The sequence below is a fragment of the Anomaloglossus baeobatrachus genome, chromosome 12 (genome assembly GCF_048569485.1).
Source record: "Anomaloglossus baeobatrachus isolate aAnoBae1 chromosome 12, aAnoBae1.hap1, whole genome shotgun sequence".
Lineage (NCBI taxonomy): Eukaryota > Metazoa > Chordata > Amphibia > Anura > Aromobatidae > Anomaloglossus > Anomaloglossus baeobatrachus.
Genome location: NC_134364.1, coordinates 129,526,711 through 129,543,744, shown reverse-complemented (window position 1 = coordinate 129,543,744; position 17,034 = coordinate 129,526,711). Strand labels below are relative to the sequence as shown.

Below are 17,034 nucleotides of genomic sequence, written 5' to 3'. Positions count from 1 at the left end.
CGTCATACCACACCAACCACTGGCTTTTTGGGGCAGGGATCCCCATCCCCAGTGCTTGTCCGTCAGACATCAGGGAAGAGGTGCTCGCATCCACCAGTAGATCAATTAAGGCCTCTTTACTCAGTCCCTGGTAGCTCAGGCCCAGATCTCTGGCTCTCTCCTGTAGACTGGATGTGGTCCAGTTTCTGTACTCACTCTGTGGGTGGATCTCCATGAGGCTGTGCTCTGTTGATCCCACTGCTGCCCAGTGGCGTACCATCAATAGAGGCAAGCCACGCCACTGCTATGAGGCCTGTGAGCTGGAGGGGCCTGGGAGCGGCTGCCCGCGGTGTCAGTGCCAGCACCAGGTCCCCCGCCCAGGATCGCACTTTTAAATGTATCGGCATCGCAGATGCCGATACATTTGAAAGTAATGATGAGACCGACCGCAGCGCTCCCTTCTGATCATTGTCCCGCTGGTGTCTGTTCTCTGACAGCTCAGCACAGCGGTGACGTCACTACTGCGCGACAGTCACCACCGTACTGAGGTGTGCGGAGATCAGACAGCGGGCGAACAAGGAGCAGTGGTGAGGAGAGGTGAGTATGCAGTGCCGGCTGGGCTAGGGCAGGGGGCCCCAGGCGGCTCCACCACCGGCTGTGCCGGGGCCGTCTGTATCTGTGTCAGCCGGGGTTGCAATGCGCCTTCAGTTTTTTGTGTGCTGCCCCGGCCATGTCACAGTTAACAGATGCTGCCGTGTCTACTAACTGTGACATCCCGCCGTGCGCCCTGCACTGCTGTGACTCCCTGACAAAACCAGGTAGTCACAGATAGGCCCCCGCATTACACCGTTCCCTCACTAGGAAACACACAGCCAACCAGAAAACCCTAGTCACCCCCACCTTAGGGAAGGACAGACACACCAGTGGGCGTGACCAGGTGGTTGGAACACGCCCACCCAGGGGTCCAGACAGCCCGATGCAGGAAAAACAGAGTGAAGCTGAGAGTTGAGTTTGGAGAGGAGTGTGGGCTGGAGCTAAGTGTAGCTCCAGCAGGCAAGTTCAAGTTGAACAGGACCAGGGTTGGAGCCCTGGTGCCACTTGCTAGGAGGCAGACGGTGGTCTCCGTCAGCAGGAGACGGGAAGACGGCTCGGCAGAACCGAGGAGGACCGGGACAGGGTTGTAGCCCGATGGTACCGACACGGGGAACCGACCCGGAAACCGTAGCACAAAGGGGGGTACTTGGACTCTGAAGCCAGAACCCAGAACCAAGCGGACTGGTTAATTCACCGATTGAGGCCAGGACTAGAGGTCCTGTCCCACCCAAAGTCCCTCATAGAAGACAACAGCCCACCGATAGGGATAAGAGGTCACCGCCAGGGCCCATAGAGCCCACGGGCCAGCGTCTGCAGGCACGACTCCTTAGGCCACATCCAGCCGGGAGCGGACTCCTGAGTTTCACACTAGGAAAGTCCACCTTACACAAACAGTGCAGAGGAAAAAGATAGAGACCACCAGATAGGGACCCAAATTCAACCGGCCGCGGCACCAGCCACCATCACCTTGGTTTACCAGAGACTTGTGTGGTTTATTACCGTGAGTACACCAACACTCCCTGCGGTCGCTATCCCCTGCACTGAGCCACCGGGTCCCGGGGCCACTATCCCTGCCCATGGAGGGGTTAACAACTTACTGCACAACATCTCCCCCGGGTGCCCCATAACAGCAGCGGTGGTGTCCCACCTCACCACACACCGTGGGTGGCGTCACGAACTAACTACGGCCTAGCACGTATATCTACGTCCCCCCCATTTATTTGGCGTGTCCGCAAGACCCCCGGGTCCGGAGACCCTCGAGCCGCCAACCCTGAAGGCCCGGATCCGAGCAGCGCCGGCTGCTGGCACGGGGGCGGCACACTGCAGCTTCCCGCCGGAGAGGATTTACAATGGAGCCTGCAGGTTGGACCAGAGACCACCCGGAGGAAGGTAAGAACTGCTCTAATGTGTGTGTATGTTTGTGTATATTTATGTCTGTTTATCTGAATGAGAATATATCTGTCTACATGTGTTGTGTATGTACAGTGCCTACAAGTAGTATTCAACCCCCTGCAGATTTAGCAGGTTTACACATTCGGAAGTAACTTGGCATTGTGACATTTGGACTGTAGATCAGCCTGGAAGTGTGAAATGCAGCAAAAAAGAATGTTATTTCTTTTTTTTTTTTTTTTTTTTTTTAAATTGTGAAAAGTTTATTCAGAGGGTCATTTATTATTCAACTCCTCAAACCACCAGAATTCTGTTTGGTTCCCCTAAAGTATTAAGAAGTATTTCAGGCACAAAGAACAATGAGCTTCACATGTTTGGATTAATTATCTCTTTTTCCAGCCTTTTCTGACTAATTAAGACCCTCCCCAAACTTGTGAACAGCACTCATACTTGGTCAACATGGGAAAGACAAAGGAGCATTCCAAGGCCATCAGAGACAAGATCGTGGAGGGTCACAAGGCTGGCAAGGGGTACAAAACCCTTTCCAAGGAGTTGGGCCTACCTGTCTCCACTGTTGGGAGCATCATCCGGAAGTGGAAGGCTTATTGAACTACTGTTAGCCTTCCACGGCCTGGACAGCCTTTGAAAGTTTCCACCCGTGCCGAGGCCAGGCTTGTCCGAAGAGTCAAGGATAACCCAAGGACAACAAGGAAGGAGCTCCGGGAAGATCTCATGGCAGTGGGGACATTGGTTTCAGTCAATACCATAAGTAACGTATTCCACCGCAATGCTCTCAGTTCCAGACGAGCCCGTAAGGTACCTTTACTTTCAAAGCGTCATGTCAAGGCTCGTCTACAGTTTGCTCATGATCACTTGGAGGACTCTGAGACAGACTGGTTCAAGGTTCTCTGGTCTGATGAGACCAAGATCGAGATCTTTGGTGCCAACCACACACATGACGTTTGGAGACTGGATGGCACTGCATATGACCCCAAGAATACCATCCCTACAGTCAAGCATGGTGGTGGCAGCATCATGCTGTGGGGCTGTTTCTCAGCCATGGGGCCTGGCCATCTGGTCCGCATCCATGGGAAGATGGATAGCACGGCCTACCTGGAGATTTTGGCCAAGAACCTCTGCTTCTCCATCAAGGATCTTAAGATGGGTCGTCATTTCATCTTCCAACAAGACAACGACCCAAAGCACACGGCCAAGAAAACCAAGGCCTGGTTCAAGAGGGAAAAAATCAAGGTGTTGCAGTGGCCTAGTCAGTCTCCTGACCTTAACCCAATTGAAAACTTGTGGAAGGAGCTCAAGATTAAAGTCCACATGAGACACCCAAAGAACCTAGATAACTTGGAGAAGATCTGCATGGAGGAGTGGGCCAAGATAACTCCAGAGACCTGTGCCGGCCTGATCAGGTCTTATAAAAGACGATTATTAGCTGTAATTGCAAACAAGGGTTATTCCACAAAATATTAAACCTAGGGGTTGAATAATAATTGACCCACACTTTTATGTGAAAATGTATTAAAATTTAACTGAGCAACATAACTTGTTGGTTTGTAAGATTTATGCATCTGTTAATAAATCCTGCTCTTGTTTGAAGTTTGCAGGCTCTAACTTATTTGCATCTTATCAAACCTGCTAAATCTGCAGGGGGTTGAATACTACTTGTAGGCACTGTAAATCTGCAGGGGGTTGAATACTACTTGTAGGCACTGTATATGCCTGGGTGTCTATGTATTTGTGCCTGTATTTGTGTTCTGTGTGCATGTATGTGCCTACGTGTGTGTCCACGTACACACACACACCACATACATGTGCATGTGTTTGCCTGTCTATATGTCTACATATGAGTGTGTGTGTGATCCTGTCTACATATGTGTGCGTGTCTGTGCATGTGTTTGCCTGTCTGCATGTCTACATATGAGTGTGTGTGTGCCTGTGTCTACATATGTGTGCGTGTCTGTGCATGTGTTTGCCTGTCTGGATGTCTACATATGTGTATTTGTGTGCGTGTCTATGTGTGCGTTTGTCTGTATGCGTGGTTGTATATGTGTGCGTATCTGTTAATGTGTTTGCCTGTATGCATGTCTACATAAGAGTGTGTGTGCTTGCCTGTGTCTACATATGTGTGCGTGTCTGTGCATGTGTTTGCCTGTGTACATATGTGTGCGTCTGTTTGTATGCGTGTCTATGTCTGCGTGAGTCTGTCTGTGTGGTTATATATGTGTGCGTGTCCGTGTGAATATGTGCAGGTGTCTGTCTACGTGCACCTGTCTGCATGTGTGTACATTTTTCTGCGTGTGTACATGTCCATGTGTCTTCCTATGTGTACGTGTGCTTGTCTGTGTGTGTCAGCATGTCTGTACATTTGTCTGTGTGTCTACGTATGTAAGTGTACATGCATGTATGTGCGCATTTCTTTGTATACATGTCTGCCTGTCCTCATGCCTGTGTGCATGTCTTCTTGTGTGTTGATGTGTTGATACCTGTGTGTTTACGTATGTATAAGTGTGTGCTTGTCTGCATGAGTGTTCATTTCTGTATGCATTTGTATGCAAGTGTCTGTGTGCCTGTCTACGTATGTCTGTGTCTGGCTGCATGCATTTGTCTGACTGTCTTCGTAGATCTGTGTGTCTATGTATGTAAGCGTGTGTGTATGTATGTGTGTCTACATATGTTTGCATGTCAGTTCATCTGCGTATGTGTGTGCTCATCTGCGTGCATGTGTCAGTGTGTGCCTGTCCGTGTATGCATGTATATGGGCCCACATCACATATTTTAACATCACTGCTATGCGCTGCCCTCTGATGTCATCGCGCGGCCTCGGATGGGTGGGGTGGCCATTTGACCGCGCCGGATATGTGTCACGCTCCCCGGGTCCCCTGCTCTGCTCCCCGGCTCACCTGCCACGCTCCCCGGCTCCTCGGTCAGGCGTCCCCCGCTCCACGGCCTCCAGCCTCCATCATCTGCGGTCCCCAGGCGGCCCGGTCCCCGCTCCCGGCGCCCGTCGGCAGCCCTGCTCCAGGCCGGCTCCCCTGCTTCCTATACACCGCTCCCTGCCCTGGCTTCTCGCACCCGGGCCTCGCGCATGCGCATTAGGGCGCGCGGTCATTGACCCTCTCTTAAAGGGCCAGCGTCCACTGACAGGAAATTGAACACACAGGTACAGGGTATAAAGGGGTTTAATGTCCAAGTGGGCGGGGCCTGTTCTTCGTGTTTCCTAAGCTAGGAGTCAGGTCTCCTTGTGTCTCTGTGATATACTTACCTATCTCTCTTCTAGAGCCGCTCCTGCCTCGCCATCCGGTCCTGCCGATTCCTGAACCCCGAACGCTGACTATCTGCCATCCCGTCAGTCCGTACCATCTCTGATCCCTGTGGTGACCCGTCCTCTCGCTCCATCGGTTCCGGACTCTGCCTGACAACATCTCGGCCTCCGAACCTGAGCTCCGTCACCCGGACTACCATCAGTGACTCTGTGGTCCCAGGGACTTCTCCATTCCACTCTTTTGCACGGACTGTCCTGCTACCCATAGTGCTCCGGCTACCGGACCCCTTGCCTTCATTAAGGTGTTCGGCCCAGTGGATCCACCTCCTGGGTCTAACGTCCACCTGGCCCTAACAATATGAAGCCGCAAGAGGACGCCGGGGGAGCCTAGGGAGGTGAGAAGAATCTTTTGTTCATCCCCTCTGTGAATGGGCAGAATAGTGGGTATAGGAGCCCAAGATGGGGCAGTTTATAGGCGTGGGATGGAGGAACATAGGGGCCTAGGATGGGAGATATTATTAAATACAGGGGGCCAGACATTATTGGATTATGGTGGCAAATAGTGGAGATAATTACTGTAGGGGAAATTATTACTGCCATAACATAATTTAATTTTGAGGATATTGTCTCCCATGGGGTGAACAAAAGTCTGATGTAATGTAGAAATTGGTGAAAAAGTGGGGAATGTTCTGAGACTGATCGGCTGTAGGTGACTGTGTTATTTTCTGCTGAGTCGCGTCATGGCAGGAAGAAAAAAATAGCGGTCAGTGCCGGATGAAGAGGAAAAGTGAAAATGAATAACTTCAGCTAGAGACGTCACTGGTAGGTGTCAGTGTATTACATGTACGCACACTATATACACTATATACAGAGCTCCTGTGTATAATGTCAATGCTGATCACTGTATTATCTGTAAACTAAATACAGAATTCCTGTGTATAATGTCACTTGTGATCACTGTATTACCTGTACACTGACACTACACTGTGTGCAGAATTATTAGGTAAATGAGTATTTTGATCACATGATACTTTTTATACATGTCGTCCCACTCCAAGCTGTATACGCTGAGAGCCAACTACCAACTAAGTAAATCAGGTGATGTGCATCTCTGTAATGAGGAGGGGTGCGGTGTAATGACATCAACACCCTATATAAGGTGCGCTTAATTATTAGGCAACTTACTTTCTTTTGGTCAGAAGAGAGATTTGACGGGCTCTGAAAAGTCCAAAATTGTGCGATGTCTTGCAGAGGGATGCGGCAGTCTTGAAATTGCCAAACTTTTGAAGCGTGATCACCGAACAATCAAGCGTTTCATGGCAAATAGCCAACAGGGTCGCAAGAAGCGCGCTGGGCAAAAAAGGCGCAAAATAACTGCCCATGAATTGAGGAGAATCAACCGTGAAGCTGCCAAGATGCCTTTTGCCACCAGTTTGTCCATATTTCAAAGCTGCAACGTCACTGGAGTATCAAAAAGCACAAGGTGTGCCATACTCAGGGACAGGCCAAGGTAAGGAAGGATGAAAAACCACCACCTCTGACCAAGAAACATAAGATAAAACCTCAAGACTGGGCCAAGAAAGATCTGAAGACTGATTTTTCAAAGGTTTCATGGACTGATGAAATGAGAGTGACTCTTGATGGGCAGATGGATGGGCCAGAGGCTGGATCAGTAAAGGGCAGAGAGCTCCACTCCGACTCAGACGCCAGCAAGGTGGAGGTGGGCACTGGTATGGGCTGGGATCATCAAAGATCAACTTGTGGGACCTTTTCGGGTTGAGGATGGAGTGAAGCTCAACTCCCAGACCTACTGCCAGTTTCTGGAAGACAACTTCTTCAAGCAGTGGTACAGGAAGAAGTTGGTATTGTTCAAGAAAAACATGATTTTCATACATGACAATGTTCCATCACATGCATCCAACTACTCCACAGCGTGGCTGGCCAGTAAAGGTCTAACAGATGAAAAAATAATGACATGGCCCCTTGTTCACCTGATCTGAACCCCATAGAGAACCTGTGGTCCCTCATAAAATTTGAGATTTACAGGGAGGGAAAACAGTCCATCCACCTCCGGGAGCAATGTCTGGAGGCTGTGGTGGCTGCTGCACGCAATGTTGATCGTAAACAGATCAAGCAATGACAGAATCTTTGGATGGTCGGCTGCTGAGTATCATCAGAAAGAAAGGGGCCTATATTGTTCACTCATTTTTTGGGGTTTTGTTTTTGCATGTCAGAAATGTTTATTTCTAAATTTTGTGCACTTATATTGGTTTACCTGGCGAAAAGAAACACGTGAGATGGGAATAGATTTGGTTTGGGAATAGATTTGGTTTTTATTAAGTTGCCTAATTCTGCACAGTAATAGTTACCTGCACAAACAGATCCTCCTAAGAAGCCAAATCTAAAAACCCCTCCAACTGCCAAAAATGTTAAGCTCTGATATTTATAAGTCTTTTGGGTTGATTGAGAACATAGTTGTTGATCAATAATAAAAAAAAAATCCTCAAATACAATTTGCCTAATAATTCTGCACAAAGTGTATATACAGAGCTCCTGTGTATAATGGCATTAATGGTAATATTACTGTTATTAGTAGTGTGGTTTTTATTCATGATCATTATTGTGCTATTATTCAGTCACTATGTGGTCTGGTCATAGTTTGGTGGTATTTCTCTCTTGTATGCGGTATTATTTGGTCAATATGTGGTCTGATCAGTGTTGCAGTATTTCTCACTTGTTTGTGATATTTGGTCATTATGTGGTCTGGTCATGGAGTTACGGTATTTCTCCCTGCTATGTGGTTGTATTCGGTCACTATGTGGTAATAATATGTTTGGTCACAGTGTGTCGGTATTTTTCCCTTGTATGTGGTTTTATTCGATCCCTGTGTGGTGGTAATATGTGGTCTGCTCACGGTGTTGTGGTATTTCCCTCTTGTATGTGGTTGTAATTGATCACTGTGTGGATGTAATATGTGGTCTGGTCATGGTGTACTGGTATTTCCCCCTCGTATGTGGTATTATTGGTCTTGGTATAGTGGATTGTGTTATGTATGGAGGTCCCTTTTTCTCTCTTATATCAATATGGGGAAGATTATTTTCAATAGAGATTAAATACTTGAAATCTTAACCCCTCCCTGTCATCTGATTATTGCACTGTAGCAAATATGCACACAGGTTTTTTTCTGAAAAAAAGTGGGGGTGCATAATGCTATGTGAAGGAATATGGGGAGGGTATTACAGTACATGGAGGACTATGGGGTGCATTAGATGATATGGAGGACTATGTGGGGTTCATTATACTATATGGAGGACTATGTGAGGCCCATTATACTATATGGAGGACTATGTGAGGCCCATTATACTATATGGAGGACTATGTGAGGCCCATTATACTACATGGGGGACTATGTGAGGCCCATTATACTATACAGAGGACTGTGTGAGGCCCATTATACTATATGGAAGGCTTTGTGGGGCCATTATAATAGTTGGACAGCTATGAGGGAGCCTTTATACTTTATCTAGAGTTATATGAGGGCCATTATACGGTGTGAAAGCAATTATACAGTGTGAAGGATTGTGTGGGGTCCATGATACTGTGCGGAGGGCTGTGGGGGAGCCATTATACTATTTACAGGATAGTAAGGGCCATTATACTGCATGGAGGGCTATGTGGGGGTCACAGTTGGGGATCATACTGTGTCGGGGTCACCATTCATTGCCAGGTTAGTTGAAGGGGGGTACAGTAGGGTCATCATACTAAACGTGTGGAGGGTATTGTGGAAGAATTGACTGTGGGGGGGGGGATCATACTGTATTGGGGGCACTTTTTTGCCATTATATTTCATGGCTGCACTGAAAGGGGAATCTAGGGGCTTCAATAAGAGGAAAATTACTTGGTAAGGGCTGCAAAGTTGTGAGATATGCTCTTCTGTGACTCAGTCGAATATTATTTATTTTATTTTTTTGGGAGAGGGCCCAATTAGAAATTCTGCTATGGGGCCCCATCATTTCTATGTACGCCCCTGCTGCTGCCACCAGTTGTGACGGGGTTCTTCTCCGATATCACACAATCAGCAGAGCGAGAGATGAGTGAGCCATCCAAGAATATTTATTCCAAGCAAATCAAACGGTCTATAACATAATCCACCATACAAAGGGTAAAATAGTCCAGAAACACGAATATAGTCCAGTAATGGCATAAATGTCCCGGGGATCAGTCAGACTTCTTCAGCGTTCCTTCTCCAGGGAATTTGAGGTTTACACAGTCTCTCTGGGGTGCTGGCCGCAGCCTCAGCTTTTCCGTCAGAGGTTCAATACTTCTTTCTTGTCCTTCCCAGCCTGACTGACCAATTCTTCAGGTAAGCAAAGAGTTTAGGTGGATCCCAGGCCCCCCTCCCCCAGACCTAGGGACAGAAATACTACAGGGGGTGATTACCTACAGACAATACAATGCATACACAGGCAATACAGAGAATGGACAGTGAACCACGCCTAAAAAACGAAGCTACACAACATGATACACAACCCCCATATTCCACCATCACACCAGACCTCACACCACCAGCTACACCACCAATATACCACCCAGCACCATATACCGGACCTCACACCTCCAGCTACACCCCAAATATACCACTCAGCAATATACTATATCTCATACCACCAGCTACACCCCCAATATACCACCCAGCACCATATACCGGACCTCACACCACAAGATACATCACCAATATACCACCCAGCACCATATACCAGACCTCACACCACCAGCTACACCACCAATATACCACCCAGCAACATATACCGGACCTCACACCACCAGCTACACCCCAAATATACCACACAGCACCATATACTATATCTCATACCACCAGCTACACCCCCAATATACCACCCAGCACCATATACCGGACCTCACACTTCCAGCTACACCCCCAATATACCACTCAGCACCATATACCGGACCTCACACCACCAGCTACACCCCCAATATACCACCCAGCACCATATACCGGACCTCACACCACAAGCTACACCACCAATATACCACCCAGCAACATATACCGGACCTCACACCACCAGCTACACCACCAATATACCACCCAGCACCATATACTATATCTCATACCACCAGCTACACCCCCAATATACCACCCAGCACCATATACCGGACCTCACACTTCCAGCTACACCACCAATATACCACCCAGCACCATACACCGGACCTCACACCACCAGCTACACCACCAATATACCACCCAGCAACACATACCGGACCTGACACCACCAGCTACACCCCCAATATACCACTCAGCACCATATACCGGACCTCACACTTCCAGCTACACCACCAATATACCACCCAGCACCATATACCGGACCTCACACCTCCAGCTACATCACCAATATACCACCCAGCACCATATACCGGACCTCACACCTCCAGCAACACCACCAATATACCACCATCACACCAGACCTCACACCACCAATATACCACCCAGCACCATATACCGGACCTCAGACCACCAGCTACACCACCAATATACCACCCAACACCATACACCGGACCTCACCCCACCAGCTACACCACCAATATACCACCCAGCACCATACACCGGACCTCACACCACCAGCTACACCACCAATATACCACCCAGCACCATATACCGGACCTCAGACCACCAGCTACACCACCAATATACCACCCAACACCATACACCGGACCTCACCCCACCAGCTACACCACCAATATACCACCCAGCACCATATACCGGACCTCACACCACCAGCTACACCACCAATATACCACCCAGCACCATATACCGGACCTCACACCACCAGCTACACCACCAATATACCACCCAGCACCATATACCGGACCTCACACCACCAGCTACACCACCAATATACCACCCAGCAACATATACTATATCTCATACCACCAGCTACACCCCCAATATACCACCCAGCACCATATACCGGACCTCACACCACCAGCTACACCACCAATATACCACCCAGCACCATATACCGGACCTCACACCTCCAGCTACACCCCCAATATACCACCCAGCACCATATACCGGACCTCACACCTCGAACTACACCCCCAATATACCACCCAGCACCATATACCGGACCTCACACCTCGAACTACACCCCCAATATACCACCCAGCAACATATACCGGACCTCACATCATCAGATACATCACTAATATACCACCAAGCACCATATACCAGACCTCACACCACCAGCTACACCCCCAATATACCACCCAGCACCATACACCGGACCTCACACCTCCAACTACACCCCCAATATACCACCCAGCACCATATATCGGACCTCACACCTCGAACTACACCCCCAATATACCACCCAGCAACATATACCGGACCTCACATCACCAGCTGCACCACCAATATACCACCCAGCACCATATACCGGACCTCACATCACCAGATACATCACTAATATACCACCCAGCAACATATACCGGACCTCACACCACCAGCTACACCCCCAATATACCACCCAGCCCCATATACCGGACCTCACACCTCCAGCTACACCACCAATATACCACCCAGCACCATATACCACCTCACACCACCAGCTACACCCCCAATATACCACCCAGCACCATATACCGGACCTCACACCACCAGCTACACCCCCAATATACCACCCAGCACCATACATCGGACCTCACACCTCCAGCTACACCCCCAATATACCACCCAGCACCATACATCGGACCTCACACCTCCAGCTACACCCCCAATATACCACCGAGCACGATACACCAGACCTCACACCACCAGCTACACCCCCAATATACCACCGAGCACCAGACCTCACAGCACCAGCTACACCCCCAATATACCACCCAGCACCATATACCGGACCTCACACCTCCAGCTACACCCCCAATATACCACCCAGCACCATACACCGGACCTCACACCACCAGCTACACCACCAATATACCACCCAGCACCATATACCGGACCTCACACCACCAGCTACACCACCAATATACCACCCAGCACCATATACCGGACCTCACATCACCAGATACATCACTAATATACCACCAAGCACCTATATAACAAGTCATGGCTGCGTCATCAGCATTTTGAAGATTTCTGCTTGCTGTGAGTCAATGAAAACATGTCGCCTACATCCACCTGAGTTGTGTGTGAGCAGCCGGGTCAATGTTCTCATTCACTGACTGCAAGCAGAGATGTTACAGTGAATTACAGTGGCAGAACCTTTCATCAGAGTCTATTATCATCTGCATTGTCTGCAGAGCATCGCCCTGTCCTTCTATATGGCAGCACATCTCAGGTACAGCAGATCAGTAGGGTATGAGCTGCTCCTCGCCCTGCCGCCTCTAATCCCGGGCATTACAGCATAGAGCCTTTCCCAGTGTCTGCTCCCTCCCAGGTGGGACTTATCCAAGGATTCATCACATGTGGCCAAGTGTCACCAGAGACGCCCAACTCCCCCGGCTCTGACACTTCCTCGCGGCTGGTAATTATAACCATCTATTTATATTCTGCCTGCGAGTGATGCCGCATGTAACCCTCACCCTGCTGCACTGCACTTACCCCGGGCAGGGTCTTCTGCTCATGGAGGGCGCTTTGGGCTTTTAGTGCTGACTCCCTGGCACAGTACGTTAAGAAGGCACATCCTGCAAGACACAATCACAAAGAGCACTATTACATAAGGAAGAACTGAAGTGGTACTGTGCAGTGTATATATACAGAATACAGATACTGAGGATTACACTCAGTATACAGGACAGGAGAAGTGGTACTGTGCAGTGTATATATACAGAATAATACAGATACTGAGGATTACACCCAGTATACAGGACAGGAGAAGTGGCACTGTGCAGTGTATATGTACAGAATAATACAGATACTGAGGATTACACCCAGTATACAGGACAGGAGACGTGGTACTGTGCAGTGTATATATACAGAATAATACAGATACTGAGGATTACACCCAGTATACAGGACAGAAGAAGTGGTACTGTGCAGTGTATATATACAGAATAATACAGATACTGAGGATTACACCCAGTATACAGGACAGGAGAAGTGGTACTGTGCAGTGTATATATATAGAATAATACAGACACTGAGGATTACACCCAGTATACAGGACAGGAGAAGTGGTACTGTGCAGTGTATATATATACACAGAATAATACAGGTACTGAGGATTACACCCAGTATACAGGACAGGAGAAGTGGTACTGTGCAGTGTATATATACACAGAATAATACAGGTACTGAGGATTACACCCAGTATACAGGACAGGAGAAGTGGTACTGTGCAGTGTATATATATATACAGAATAATACAGATACTGAGGATTACACCCAGTATACAGGACAGGAGAAGTGGCACTGTGCAGTGTATATATACAGAATAATACAGATACTGAGGATTACACCCAGTATACAGGACAGGATAAGTGGTACTGTGCAGTGTATATATAGAGAATAATACAGATACTGAGGATTACACCCAGTATACAGGACAGGAGAAGTGGTACTGTGCAGTGTATATACACAGAATAATACAGATACTGAGGATTACACCCAGTATACAGAACAGGATAAGTGGTACTGTGCAGTGTATATATACAGAATAATACAGATACTGAGGATTACACCCAGTATACAGGACAGGAGAAGAGGTACTGTGCAGTGTATATATGTCAGGACCGGGAGGACTGATGGGCCCAGGAGGTGGATCCACTGGACCGAGTATCCCACCGGGGGGCAGGGTACACGGCAGCCGGAGCACTGGCGTGGCAGGGACAGGTATAACCAGGTCAGCAGAGTCAGAGTTCTTCAGGACGGTAAGGAAACAGGCACAGGTACCAGGAAGAAAAGACAAGGAGTCTACAGGACACGGCACCAGGGGGCCTGAGCACCTAGCTCAAAAGACAAAGCTTCCAGACACGTTGATCAGGCAACGCCCCTATGGAAAGGCCAGTCTTATATATCCAGCACAGCCGTATGTCACATCCTGCTTCAGGTGTGCTGGGTCCATAAAACCAGGAGAGTGGGCGCGGCCTGGTCCTATACAGAGGCATGAGGCTAATACTCAGAGTCAGACTCATGAGACCAGGAGCAGGACACAGGAGAGCACGAGCGGGAGCGGCAGCCATGACCGGTGGACACGTGGAGTGGATCAGTGGGTAAGGAGCAGTGCAATGACGGTGAGGCCGGATCAGTGAGTACGGAGCGGTGGTGCGATGCAGGTGCGACTGGATCAGTGGGTACGGAGCGGTGGTGCGATGCAGGTGCGACTGGATCAGTGGGTACAGAGCGGTGGTGCAATGCAGGTGCGACTGGATCAGTGGGTATGGAGCGGTGGTGCGTTGCAGGAACCGGCTCAGTGGGTAAGGAGGGCTGCTGGGACACCGGGAGCGTGACAGTACCCCCCCCTTGAAGCCCCCCTCCCCGCGGCCGGGACATGTAGGCGCGCCGAAGAGGGGCAGCAACGTACTTCTGGGACAACCAGGACCGAGCCTCGGGACCGCAATCCACCCAATCGACCAGGAAGGACTGCCTACCCCGGACCGTTTTCATGGCCACTATGTCCCGTATCGGAGAACCCAAGTCAGCGGCAACGGATAGGGGAAGACAGTCAGAAGCAGGACTGGAGTCGTGGGCGACCGGTTCGGGCGTCTCGGACCGGGTACAGGATAGTGTGTCATCCTCAGTAGCAGGGGGCACCAAAGTCTCAAATGCCAGGGATGGTGGAACGACGCTGGACTGCGTCGACTCTGCTTCTGGGTCCGGTGGCACCACAGGCACAAGTGCCAGGAGCTGTGGTACACCGCTGGACTGAGTCGTCGCCTCTTCTTCCTGCGGCATAGCAGGCTCAGGTGACAGGGGCCGAGGAACGGGCTGTAGGCAGTGGTCATGACACAAGGACCCCCAGCGAGTAATAGCGCCAGAGTGCCAACTAATGGCAGGGTCATGGAGTTGAAGCCAGGGTAGGCCCAACAGGAGCTCAGGAGCCATCCTCGGGATCACATAAAAGGTGATGGTCTCAGTATGCAAAGTGCCAACCTGGAGTCTCAGTGGTTCAGTGGTATATCGGACAGGTTCGTATAGCAGTTTGCCGTCCACGGAGGCGAACCAGAGGGGCTTGGCAAGCGGGATCACAGGTACCTGGTATCGGTCCACTGCAGACTGGTGTATGAAATTAGCCGCTGCCCCAGAATCGATGTGGGCCTCTGCTGTGAACCTGGTCTTCTTCGTCGTCACCTGGACAGTCTTTGTAAGTGGAACGGAGGGGATTCCGGTGCCAAGGGTAGCGGTCCCCACCATCCCTTGGGGCTGGGGTCTACCAGGTTTCTCAGGGCATGTCCGAAGCATGTGTGACCCGTCTCCACAATAGAAGCACAGGCCCAGGGCGAGCCGTTCTGCACGGCGTTGCTTGGCTTGGTTCAGTCGGTCAATTTGCATGGGTTCCGGAAACATGTCACAGGAAGGCAGGGGCAAAGGAGCGGTAGGCCTCTGCGGGGACAAGGCGTGACGGGGTGGTTGCTTCTCCCGGAATACCTCTTTGGTTCGCTCCTGGAAACGGAGGTCAATCCGGGTGGCTAAGGATATTAAAGCGTCCAAGGTGCGTGGAACGTCACGGCCAGCAAGCTCGTCTTTGACGCGGCCAGAGAGTCCTTCCCAAAAGGCCGCCGTCAAGGCCTCATTGTTCCAGCCCAGCTCAGAGGCGAGCGTGCGGAACTGGATGGCGTATTGGCCGACGGTCAGGGTCCCTTGGCGTAGCCGGAGGAGCGAAGAGGTCACTGTGGTGGTACGTCCGGGTTCATCGAATATACTTCGGAAAGCGTGCAAGAATTCCCGGATGTTAGTTGTCATTGGATCCTCATTCTCCCACAGGGGGTTAATCCAGGCTAGAGCTTCGCCTTCCAAGTGTGACATCAGGAATGCCACCTTGGCCTGGTCTGAGACAAACAAATGAGGAAGCAACTTGAAATGCAGGGAGCACTGATTCAAGAAGCCGCGGCAGGACTTGGGATCCCCTGCATAGCGAGGCGGAGCAGCGAGGCGAAGTTGCGAGGCCGTGGCGGAAACAAGTTCGGAGCCGGAGACTGGTTGCTGCGTGGACTCAGACGAGGCAGCGGTCTGCAGTGTATATAACCGGTGGTCCATGGACGCCAGGAATTTCAGCATCCGGTGTAAGGTGTCACGCTGTTGCACCAGTTCCTGGCGTAGTTCGGCCAGCTCAGATGTTTGTGCTCCAGCGGGATCCATGGCCTGATCAAACTGTCAGGACCGGGAGGACTGATGGGCCCAGGAGGTGGATCCACTGGACCGATTATCCCACCGGGGGGCAGGGTACACGGCAGCCGGAGCACTGGCGTGGCAGGGACAGGTATAACCAGGTCAGCAGAGTCACAGAGTTCTTCAGGACGGTAAGGAAACAGGCACAGGTACCAGGGAGCAAAGACAAGGAGTCTACAGGACACGGCACCAGGGGGCCTGAGCACCTAGCACAAAAGACAAAGCTTCTAGACACGTTGATCAGGCAACGCCCCTATGGAAAGGCCAGTCTTATATACCCAGCACAGCCGTATGTCACATCCTGCTTCAGGTGTGCTGGGTCCATAAAACCAGGAGAGTGGGCGCGGCCTGGTCCTATACAGAGGCATGAGGCTAATACTCAGAGTCAGACTCCTGAGACCAGGAGCAGGACTCAGGGGAGCACGAGCGGGAGCGGCAGCCATGACCG

General features: G+C 50.3%; 1 protein-coding gene across 6 annotated transcripts in view; it reads right to left on the bottom strand.

Annotated features, from left to right (window-relative positions):
• CELF3 (CUGBP Elav-like family member 3) overlaps positions 1-17,034 on the bottom strand; it is a 93,752-nt gene that overhangs the window by 55,904 nt on the left and 20,814 nt on the right. For all 6 annotated transcript variants that reach the window (XM_075330112.1, XM_075330114.1, XM_075330117.1 and 3 more), the window contains exon 2: positions 12,861-12,943. In XM_075330112.1, the coding sequence (XP_075186227.1) occupies positions 12,861-12,943 (83 nt within the window). The remainder of the gene's footprint in view (positions 1-12,860; positions 12,944-17,034) is intronic.